General features: G+C 40.8%; 1 protein-coding gene across 4 annotated transcripts in view; it reads left to right on the top strand.

Annotated features, from left to right (window-relative positions):
• Positions 1-12276, top strand: part of CDK14 (cyclin dependent kinase 14) — a 593024-nt gene that overhangs the window by 171621 nt on the left and 409127 nt on the right. For 3 of the 4 annotated variants that reach the window (XM_007452057.1, XM_007452058.1, XM_007452056.1), the window contains one exon: positions 3216-3310. The exons of the other annotated variant lie outside the window; for it this stretch is intronic. In XM_007452057.1, the coding sequence (XP_007452119.1) occupies positions 3216-3310 (95 nt within the window). The remainder of the gene's footprint in view (positions 1-3215; positions 3311-12276) is intronic. 4 annotated transcript variants of the gene reach the window in all.

Genomic DNA, 12276 nt, shown 5'->3' on the forward strand with positions numbered 1-12276 from the left:
CCATCAAATCTGAATGAGATCCTTGCTGGGTAGAGTAATCTTGGTTGTAGTTTTTCATCACTTTAAATGTGTCCTGCCACTCCCTTCTGGCTTGCAGAGTTTCTGCTGAAAGATCAGCTGTTAACCTTATGGGGATTCCCTTGTGTGTTATTTGTTGTTTTTCCCTTGCTGCTTTTAATATGTTTTCTTTGTATTTAATTTTTGACAGTTTGATTAATATGTGTCTTGGCATATTTGTCCTTGGATTTATCGTGTATGGGACTCTCTGTGCTTCCTGGACTTGATTAACTATTTCCTTTCCCATGTTAGGGAAGTTTTCAACTATACTCTCTTCAAATATTTTCTCAGTCCCTTTCTTTTTTTCTTCTTTTTCTGGAACCCCTATAATTCGAATGTTGGTGCATTTAATGTTGTCCTAGACGTCTCTGAGACTGTCCTCAGTTCTTTTCATTCTTTTTTCTTTATTCTGCTCTGCAGTAGTTATTTCCACTATTTTATCTTCCAGGTCACCTATCCGTTCTTCTGCCTCAATTATTCTGCTATTGATCACATCTAGAGTATTTTTTATTTCATTTATTGTGTTGTTCATCATTGTTTGTTTCATCTTTAGTTCTTCTAGGTCCTTGTTAAATGTTTCTTGCATTTTGTCTATTCCCTTTCCAAGATTTTGGATCATCTTTACTATCATTATTCTGAATTGTTTTTCAGGTAGACTGCCTATTTCCTCTGCATTTGTTAGGTCTGGTGGGTCTTTATCTTGCTCCTTCATCTGCGGTGTGTTTTTCTGTCTTCTCATTTTGCTTATCTTACTGTGTTTGGGGTCTCCTTTTTGCAGGCTGCAGGTTCATAGTCCCATTGTTTTTGGTGTCTGTCCCCAGTGGCTAAGGTTGTTTCAGTGGGTTGTGTAGGCTTCCTGGTGGAGGGGACTAATGCCTGTGTTCTTGTGGATGAGGGTGGATCTTTCCTCTCTGGTGGGCAGGTCCACGTCTGGTGGTGTGTTTTGGGGTGTCTGTGGACTTATTATGATTTTGGGCAGCCTCTCTGCTAATGGGTGGGGTTGTGTTCCTGTTTTGCTAGTCGTTTGATATAGGGTGTCCAGCACTGTAGCTTGCTGGTCATTGAGTGAAGCTGGGTGCTGGCGTTGAGATGGAGATCTATGGGAGATTTTTGCCGTTTGATATTATGTGGACTTGGGATGTCTCTTGTTGACCAGTGTCCTGAAATTTCCTCTCCCACCTCAGAGGCATAGCACTGACTACTGGCTGCAGCACCAAGAGCCTTCTATCCACAGAGCTCAGAATAAAAGGGAGAAAAAGTGGAGAGAAAGAAGTAGTAGAAGTAGGAAGAAAGAAAGGAAGGAAGGAAGAAAGAAAGAAGGAAAGAAGGAAAGAAAGAAAGGAGGGAGGAGGGAGGGAAGGATGGTGGGAGGAAGGAAGGAAGGAAGGAAGGAAGGAAAACAGAAAGAAAGGAAGAAGATAAAGTAAAATAAAGTAAAATATAATAAAATTATTAAATTAAAAAATAATTTTCAAGAAAAAAAAATGGAGAGATAGAACCTTAGGAGAAATGGTGGAAGCAAAGCTATGTAGACGAAATCTCACACAGAAGCATACACATACACACTTAGAAAAGGAGGCAAAGGGGAAAAAATCATAAATCTTGCTCTCAAAGTCCACCTCAATTTGGGATGATTTGTTGTCTAAAGGAGGGAAGGAAGGAAGGAAGGAAGGAAAGGAAGAAAGAAAGAATGAAAGGAAGGAAGGAAGGAAGGGAGGAAGGAAGGGAGGAAGAAGATAAAGTAAAATAAAGTTAGTAAAATTAATTATTAAGGAAAAAAAACAAAACAAAAAAAAAAACGGACGGATAGAACCCAGAACATATGGTGGAAGCAAATCTATACAGACAAAGTCTCACACAGAAGCATATACATACACACTCACAAAAAGAGGAAAAGGGAAAAAAATAATACATCTTGCTCTCGGAGTCTACCTCCTCAATTTGGGATGATTCGTTGTTTATTCATGTATTCCACAGGTGCAGGGTACATCAAGTTGATTGTGGAGATTTAATCAGCTGCACTTGAGGCTGCTGGGAGAGATTTCCCTTTCTATTCTTGGTTTTCACAGCTCCCGGGTTTCAGCTTTGGATTTGGCCCCGCCTCTGTGTGTAGGTTGCCGGAGGGCATCTGTTCTTTGCTCGCGTCGGGGTTAAAGGAGCCGCTGATTCGGGGGCTCTGGCTCACTCAGGCTGGGGGGAGGGAGGGGCACGAAGTGCGGGGTGAATCTGCGGCGGCGGAGGCCGGCGTGCTGTTGCACCAGCCTGAGGCTCGCTGGAAAGTTGTCTCCGGACCCCGGGGGCAGTGGTGGGCTGCACTCCCGGGAGGGGTGGTGTGGATAGTGAACTGTGTTCGCACACAGGCCCCTTGGTGGTGGTAGCAGCAGCCTTAGCGTCTCCCCACTGTCTCTGTGGTCCGCGCTTTTAGCCGCGGCTCGCGCCCGTCTCTGGAGTTCCTTCAAGCAGCGCTCTCAATCCCCTCTCCTCGCGCACCAGGAAACAAAGAGGGAGGAAAAAGTCTCTTCTTTGGCGGCTCCAGACTTTTCCCGGACTCCCTCCCGGCTTGCCCTTGCCGTGGTGCACTAACCCCTTCAGGCTGTGTTCACGCCGCCAACCCCAGTCCTCTCCCCGCGCTCCGACCAAAGCCCGAGCCTCAGCTCGCAGCCCCGCCCGCCCCGGCGGGCGAGCACACAAGCCTCTCGGGCTGGTGAGTGCCGGTCGGCACCGATCCTCTGTGCGGGAATCTCTCCGCTTTGCCCTCCGCACCCCCGTTGCTGCGCTCTCCCCCGCGGCTCCGAAGCTCCCCGCTCCGCCACCCTCCGTCTCTGCCCGCGAAGGGGCTTCCTAGTGTGTGGAAACCTTTCCTCCTTCACAGCTCCCTCCCACTGGTGCAGGTCCCGTCCGTATTCTTTTGTCTCTGTTTTTTCTTTTGCCCTACCCCAGTACTTGGGGAGTTTCTTGCCTTTTGGGAGGTCTGAGGTCTACTGCCAGCATTCAGTAGGTGTTCTGTAGGAGTTGTTCCACGTGTAAATGTATTTCTGGTGTATCTGTGGGGAGGAAGGTGATCTCCGTGTCGTACGCTTCCGTCATCTTCCCCTCGTCCCCCCTATTCATTTTTAATTAGTCTGATAGAATCTGTTTATCCTTTGCTTCATTTTTAGCCAACAAGTCCCAAATTTGGAAAAGCTGACTCATATGAAAAACTGGAAAAACTAGGAGAAGGATCTTATGCTACAGTATACAAAGGAAAAAGCAAGTAAGTTCATTAATTTTTGAATATTTCACATGTAAAATATACCTGTTCTCTTAGTATTAAGTAACAGTATGTTTAAATAATTTTTATTTAATACACAATAGATTTTCCTCCCTCAGGTTTTTTTTTGTTATCGTTGTTGTCATTGTTTTTAAGAATTGTAAAAGTCAGTAGAATTGCTTTTCTCCATGAGCAGTTTTGCAGACCTGTCCAATTTATCTTTTCTGTCCTTCCTCTCTTCCAACTTTGTTTTCTCTTTCTCTCATTGGAACCCTCAAATGAGAATTCATTTCCAGGTGAATGATGTGATTAATTTCTCATGGAGGTTTAGCGTTTGCTTAAGAATAAGAGTACTGATTTGACAAAGCCAAATGTATTGTTTATTCTTGATATCTTTGTAACTTGAGCTTTTACTCCATCTTTCAGAAGTCACTTAATTAAACAAACTGTAAACTCTTTCTTTCTTCCTGTCTCCTTTGGCATCATGCTGCATATATTTCCACACAGAGAAACAACTCTTCCCCACTTTCTCCTCTTCCCCCACATTCTCTCTCAGGTTCAGGGCACAGATTTGGGTTCTTAAAAAGCTTGCCCGTATATGTTTCTGATAGGTCTCCTCTCTCTCCCATACTGAGTAAGAGCACAGATTTGGTGGCATGTAGCTTGTAGAAACTTTTAATACTCTTTGCTGAAATAACTACAGGAGACAAAAGCCTCATTTTACCTTAATAACAATACCAAGTAGTGTTGAAAATTTTTTTTCCTAAACTATCCTGGTTATTGTCTCCCTTTTAAGTCATTGTATAAGATAGGAAATTCTAACTAATTACTCAGCAGTAATTGAATTACTAACTAAGGTAAGTAAGTAAAGAGAGAAGACAATTCTCTGAAGGATCATTCTGAACACATAATTGGAAATTTTGACTCTGTGCTTATTTAGGTACTCTTTGGCTTTTCTGGAATGTAGTCTTATACCTTTGTTCATAGTTTTCAAGTTAAGAAGATGAAGCAATATTCCTGATAAAGGAAGATATGTAAGTAAGGAAATTCAGAAATGCTGTAGATCAGAATTATTAATTTTGACTCTTAGACATTTGCCCAAAAAAAAGCCTTTAAAAATTTTGAATAGAAAAAAAATATGATGGGGAAGGAAAAAAAAATCTAGAGGGCTGTTAATGACTTCACTGTGTCTCTTAAACATTATGGAATGTCATGGTAATGGCATAAATGGTTGAGTTAATTTCAATAGTGGTTGTGTCCCAAGTTTTTGTATTTTTTCCTAAGGAAAAATAGTACTCTACTGTGTACAAATTGCTTGCACCTTTCATGTTAATAAGGTGACGATAACTACACTGGATTAAGCAATTATTTTGTATAAAATATGGTATATTCATTGTCTCATTTATTCTTCACAACAGTCTATAAGAAAGGTCCCATTTTTATATTATTATCATCTCTGCTGGACCAGACATCTTGGTGCTTAGAGAAATTTAGTCACTTGTCCAAGTCAGTACAGGTTATTAGTGACAGAACTTGTCTTGGCTCTTGTCTTTCTGGTTTGAGGTCATCTTTTCCTAACCATTTTACATACTGCTTCCACAGGATTAGGCCTTCTTGGAAAGACTTGGTCCTTGTTGAGCATTCCAGATGGTTCTCCCAGATGCTCTGATTTGTTTTAATGGTGGATCAAACAGAAGCAAACATACTATTTCGTTATAAGGAAATAAACCAATCATTTTGAAGTGCCTTCCCACCAAAGATATGCTCAGCTAATTTCCAAATGTAAGATAATAACTCTATTAAATGTTTAACTTTAAGATTTATGACAAAATCTTGAAAGATAGTTGAAACATTCTCCATTTATTATGCCCAAATAAAAGAAAGACTGCCTTTTAAGTACCTGCAATCTTTGAGAAGGATAGTTCTGGGCAGTTAATACTTTTCACTCCAGCAGGTCTCAATGTATCTTGTCAGCATTTCTCAAGCAGTTTAAAGCTTGCTGGTCACATGTACTATTTAATTTCCTCCAGCTGGAGATGAAAGCCATTGACCACTCACCTGCTTTAGGAGATGACAGGCTGCTTGTGCTTATTTGCTTTATGGGGGCAAGGTCAGGCCAAAGAACCACAGTTACGTGCCATCTAGCAACATGAAGAGAGCTGAATTTGGTGTGCCTCCTGAAGCACTACGTAATTTAAAGAGTCACCTGAATGTTAGGATCCCTGTTCCAGTATGCCTCACCACTTTCCCATAGCTGTCTGCATCCCTGTCTCCATCTTTAAATGTTATATTTAGCATCTACCGCAAGAGCAGCTATCGTTATCTTGCAACAAAGCTGCATGGCATTTGTAGAAATACCCATGATACTCAGTTGGTGAGCATTTTATATATATGTGTATTGAATTACAGGTGTCAAGTTTGGATTTTGCCATAAACCTCATTGTATTCGTTTGCTAGGACTGCTAAAACAAATACCATAGAGTGGGTGGCTAAAACAACAGAAATTTATCCTCTTAGTTCTGGAGGCTAGATCTAAGATCAAGGTATTGGCAGAGTTGGTTTCTTTCTGAGGGTTGGTTCTGTAAGGGAGAATCTGTTCCCATGCCTCTCTCCTAGCTTCTGCGGTGTGCTGGCAATCTTTGGCATTCTTGGTGTGTTTGTCTCCACATCCAAATTTCCCCTTTTTATAAGACTACTAGTCATTTTGGATTAGGGCCCACTGTAATGACCTCATTTTAGCTTGATTACTTCTGTAAAGACCCTATTTCCAAATAAGGTCACAATCTGAGGTTTTAGGGGTTAGAACTTCAACTTATCTTTTTTGGATGATACAGTTCAATCTATAACACTCATTAATTTCAAACCTCACTAATTTGGCATTGTGTTCATGATAATATTCTTCTTCATCTCCGTTTATGATATATGTAAGTCGTCTTTTATTTCATGGTTCAAATATATGAGCAAAGGATATCCCCCCATCAAAAGATTTGTGTAATTGTTGACTTTGATACAGTTGCTGTCAGCCATTGTTTAGAAACCTGAGAAGAAGTACAAAGACTTTTTATTACCCTTGAATTCTCTTGAGTTTCTTATTCCTGTAGGGATACATAGGTTGGGGAGAAGTTGACTGAGATTCCTGTACTGTGTAGCCCCCTTGGTAATGAGCTTGCCTCTAAAGAATGTGGCTGGTTAACTGCAACCATTTCAACATACAACACTCACAAATAAGTTTTCCTGTTAAAAAAAAAAAGTTTTGAACTTCCCACAGTTTTATATTTGAGTAGAGATTTGTTTTGTTTTGAAACCAGTGTTCTCCAGCTTCTTAATACTTTCTTTGTGCATGTGTGTGTTTCTGTCTGGGGAAGGGAGGCAGTTTATCATCACTCTTGCTACTAATCTTTATCCTAGTTTGATTTCCTGGTTATATTCTCTCTTCTAAATCCCTGTAGCATTTAATATAGGATTTTAAAATATCATGCAGTGTATAATATGCTACATTTTAAAACGTGGCATTTAAAAATGTCTTTAGTTCAGCCCCTTGAAATCTGTTTCCCAAGGATATTTGTATCAATGCATTAAGAGACTCTTAACAGTTTTTTAGCTTATTTAATTAATGCTGAGTGTTTGTTATGTTGTTTTTATGCCCCTTCTATGCTGTAGGTGAAAAAGAGGGAATTTAGATACAGATTCTGCCCTCAGGAAACTTAACAGTCTTGACGGGAGATGGTCCATATACATAAAGAACTCTGTATAAGTTAGAACGTAGTGTATTCTATATAAGATAGAATGCAGTAAGAAAGGCCCAGGTAAAATGCTGTGGGGTTTCAAAAGGAAGGAAGAGAGGATGAGGTTGACTAAAGTATTTTAAATGTGTGCTCTCCAGTGGTGACTGAATTCACAGCCTCATGTGCTTTTAAATCAAGCCTCCCTCATCACTGTGTATACTTGTAGGACTCCTTGGGAGAGTTCCCTTTTGGGACTTGGTCCTCTAACCACATATAATGAAATTTTCACCAGACTCTTCACAAAATCTGTTAAAGCCTGAGGGCCTTAAAGTAAAATTAATTATTTATTTGAATTATTGTGCAAATTTTGATAAAAGCGGAAGTGTTATGTTTGAGTGTTCAAGTGGGATTGGCATTAGACAATATAATTTGGACGGGTTGGTGGGTTGTTTATATGTGAGCACCCACGAATGCCTGGCTGTTGTAGGTAAGAGCTATGAGCACCAGCCACCTCAACTCCCAGACTTCGACTATGGTGGGACCTGTGTGTTCCTCAGTGCACTGGGATCTGCGGGTGGAGTTCCCCCCGACCCCATGCCTGAAACCCCGGTTCTTCCGGGTTCCACACCCTGCCCCGAGTGGTGAGAAGCTATAAACCTTTACTCTTGCCCGGGACAGACTCCTCTCTTTTCCTTCCTACTTTAAAGGAGTGTGAGGCTGTAGCTGCCGGCTTTTGACTTTCTCATGCTTCTAGTGTCATTTACAGAAAGAAAAAGTTTGCTCTTTGTTCCATCTCTGGAATTAAGAGTATTGGACTTACTCAGACTAAGTCCTCCCACAGATGACCCTGATTTCTGGTCATTTTTTCCTGCTTATCTTCAGTTTCTGTTGAGGTGAAGATGCCAAAGCCTTACTCCTGCGGGAGCCCACTAAACAGAGGAGCCGGCCCAAACTGGTCTGTGCCAGCTGTAAATTGTTATCTCGGAGGTCCATAAGAACAATGGAGGAATTTGGTCACTTTATTGTAACACGAGATTTATGTGATTGAAAATGCCAGTCTTCTTTTAGCATTTCATTCTGCCAATGTGTGCTGAATCATTGAACTTGAATTTAACGACCTCATAAATTGAGAGACTAGGCCAAATCAAGACTGAAATACACTAAATACATTTCAAAGAGCTCTCTTCAAAGCCCCATGAGAAATAGGAGGAAGAAATACTGCTAATTAAAACAAGCAGCAGCAAGAAGAAAGGCAGCAGCAGTCAGCCACCTTTTCAGAATATGTGAGATTAAAGAGGTGGCTCTTACTGCTGGCCCTGAAGGTCAGCTCCACTGAAACACTATCAGGAGGAGTTTGAAGAATTCTGAAAGTCAGAAACCCCCAGATGGAAAACACTGGACTCCTGGTTCACTGAAGTTTCAATCTTAAGTGTTGACACCTGGACTGTCATGCTGACTTCCAGCATCCTGAGAGGTTATCTACCCACAAACGGGAACTCTGTACAAAAGAGAGGCAAATCTGATTACATTTTACTGGCTCTGCTGCACTCTCTGTTTCTCATTAGGTCTGCTCTGATTTCTTTTAGACTTTGGGTCCATAGGCTTATTATCACAGCTCACTTCAAAGATCAAGCCTGTAACCACACTATTAGTCACAGGATATGAAAATGGCATCATACTATGATAATACAATCAGTGTTAACTTTGTAATTTAATGCATAAAATACGGCATTACAGTGTGCAAGAGAAACTGGATTTTTAAAAAAACCTAATGAAATGAATGGACTTTGTGTCATGTGATTTTCAGATCTGGTGCACCTTGTGTACAGATGAAAGTAGAGTTCTTATCCTTACCTACTCCAAGGAGGATAATAGCCCACTCACCAACATCTGCTAATTTTATTTTCAAAAACCTTAAAGCCTATTCAAATTGCAGATTCAGCCCTGACTTCCTTTTCAGGAAGAATGTAAGGCATTAGGAGCTGGTTCATGGGTACAGCTGGTTCCATTTAGCTTGCAGCAGATAAACAAACAATACCTAATCTTTTTGACAAAAGTGACAATGAGTATATTGTTTAAGCAAGAACCATGATTTCAATTATTAGACCAAACTGTACAGGGATAACTTTTCTATTAGACAGTGTTTTAATGTTGGACTCTGTTAGCCATTTTTATTATCAGGGTCTTTGATCATTTGATTGGGAGACCCTCAAAACAATCAGTGATATTTCCTGTCTTCAGAGTTGTAGTCCAGCTGGTGAAAATGGAGGCATTCCTTGGATAGTGGAGGAATATTCTGAAAGAGTTAGTGTAGAAATTTCCAATTATCATAATGTCAGGGCTCCTAGAATCTCTCTCCCACTTAAACCACTTAGTTCAGTTTAAGTGGTTTTTGAGGAGGACTAGAGGAAGGACATGACGATAAGATTGGTTTCAGTTTAAAGCAAACCCACATTCCTGAGCTGCTTCATTGTTATTGTCATCCTTTTATTTTAAACGAGGATACATTTGCTGATATCTGGAGACATTTTTGGTTTCATAACTCAGGGAGTGGTAGTAGTGTTACTGGCATCTAGAGGCCAGGGATGTTGTGAAACATCGTACAAATGAACGGGACAGTCTCCCGCAACAAAGAATTGTTTGGTCCAAAGTGTCAATAGTGCCAAAGTTGAGAAGCCCTGGTCTAAACAAGGAATGCAGAGAGGCATTGCGCATTTAAAAGAGCTCTTTCTGTCGGAGACATTTACTGAGCCCATACTGTGTTCTGTGTACTGGACCAGGCAATGGATATGTAATGGTGGGCAAAACTGAGTTTCTCTTTCCATGGAACCTGTCATCTAGTGGGGAAGGCAAAGATTACTCGAGTCAGCAGATACATCTGTAATTTTAAATTGCAAAGAGGAAAAGACAGCTATGAAAAATAACTAAGATAGAGAGCGGTGGGTTATATATGTTTATGTGAGGGAGAGAGGTGGGCAATGAGTATACCTTAGATGGATGGACAGTGGAAGCCTTGCTGATGAGGGGACATTTACACTTAGATCTGAAGGAGGAGGTGTGACCAACCAGGTAAAGAGCAGGGATAAGAGTGTTTCAGGCCAGACCCCCAAGAAGAGCTTGGTATTTTCTACAGACTTGGAGAGCCCCATGTGACTGGGAGTTCAGGGGCGATCGGTATGAACTGAGTTTTGAAAAGTTGGCAAGGCCTTGAGGACCGTCTTAGGAATGTTCTGCTTACATATTACTGCAAGATGAACCGCCCCAAAGCTTAGAGAGTTAAAACAACAGCTATCATTTATTTTGTTCATGAACCTACTCTTGGGAAAGGGCTGGACAGGAAAAGCTTGTTTTTGCTCCATGTGGTATCATTTTGCACAGCTGGACTGGGATCCATATATGATTCACTAAAAAGATATAAAATGGAATCATATAAAATGCTCAATTAAAATCAGGGGGCAGAAAAAGAAGGAAAAGGATGTACAATGAATAGAAAACAGTTTACAAACAGGATAGCTATTAATACACTTACATGAAAATCACTTAGAATGTAATTGGTCTAAATACACCAATTAAAAGACAGATATTGTCAAAGTAGATAAAAAACAAGACCCAACTATATGTTGTTTACCAAAAACCCACCTTAAGTATAAAGACTTGGGTTAAAAGTAAAGTGATAGGGCTTCCCTGATGGTGCAGTGGTTGAGAGTCCACCTATGGTTGAGAATCCACCTATCGATGCAGGGGACACGGGTTCGTGCCCTGGTCTGGGAAGATCCCAAGGTACAGAAAGTGGAAGCTGCCTATATTTTAAGGCCTGTGCCCAGAACTGGCACAGTGTCACTTTCACCTACTTTATTTATCAAGTATTTGAAGAGACCAGATTCAAGGGGAGGGGAACACAGACTGTACCTCTTAGTGAAGAATGTCAAATAATCTTTGGGCCATGTTTTAATACCTCACAATACAGTTTGGATTTCATTTTAGTCGGGAATTAAATCTTTGCTCTTACCTTTGCACAGAGCTCTTTCACTTATCTTTTCTGACCACATATTCATTGACTACTTCTTGGATTAACCTCACTCTTTTACATAATATTCCCAAGAAGGATAAAGATCCAGTTTGGTATAAGGTGCTTTGTGTAGAGGGGGACCTTATGTACTGGTTTGCTTGGGATAGTCCAGGTTTATGCTTGTTGTCTTTGTGTAATTATTATTATTTTTTTTGCGGTACGCGGGCCTCTCACTGTTGTGGCCTCTCCCGTTGCGGAGCACAGGCTCCGGACGCGCAGGCTCAGCGGCCATGGCTCACGGGCCCAGCCACTCCGCGGCACGCGGGATCCTCCCGGACCGGGGCATGAACCCGCATCCCCTGCATCGGCAGGCGGACTCTCAACCACTGCGCCACCAGGGAAGCCCTTTGTGTAATTATTAATAGCGCTCCTTTTTGCTAATTCAGTGTTTTTACTATTCGGTGTCTCCATTTGGATGATAAAATATATGATCACCTTCCTTATGTAGTGCTTTATTCCTCTAGAACTTGCTAAAAGATTTTGCCAAAAAACAAAATTTGATTAAAGTATTGTACTATGGAGACCAATCGAGTATTTAGAAGCATTAATTGTAGTGAACCTTTGGGAGATTTTTTGAATTGTTTGTGATTATCTTTGAACCTCTAATGAAGATTTGTCAATTAATTTAAAAAGTTTTGTGGCCAATTAATGAGTTTTAGGTACAGCACATGCTCTTGGACAGCAAGGTATGGAGACTAGACTTCAGGAAGTTTGTGAAATAGCAACTGATCAGTCTAAAATGCAGATGACTTACCCAGATCCCTTACTACTCATGACATAAGTGATAGGCTCAGAGTAATTCAAGGTAGCAGAAATATTGGAAATTTGAAACATGAATTAATGAGTAAGTGGGGCTTGGGTGAAACCAGGAGCTTTTAGAGCCCAAAGCTAATGGGTTGTAGTGTCAATGAATTTTAGTCAAATGCTTGCAGTCTGTTTAGCACTGATGCATACAAAAGGAGTATACTATACCATTAGGAGCAATTATAATAATGGCGAGATGGCATGTACTTGAAAATTTAGGACTCCAAATTGCATAGGGTAATCAAGTGCAAAATTGGATTGTAGACATTGTCGATTTGGGGTGCTTTTTAAGGAATATGAGATCTGGTAGGCCAGGATCAAAAAGGAAGTCTTTGGATAAAAGGAGTGGGGTTTGATCTGATTCTTTCCCT

The sequence above is a fragment of the Lipotes vexillifer genome, unplaced genomic scaffold (genome assembly GCF_000442215.2).
Source record: "Lipotes vexillifer unplaced genomic scaffold, Lipotes_vexillifer_v1.1 scaffold161, whole genome shotgun sequence".
NCBI lineage: Eukaryota > Metazoa > Chordata > Mammalia > Artiodactyla > Lipotidae > Lipotes > Lipotes vexillifer.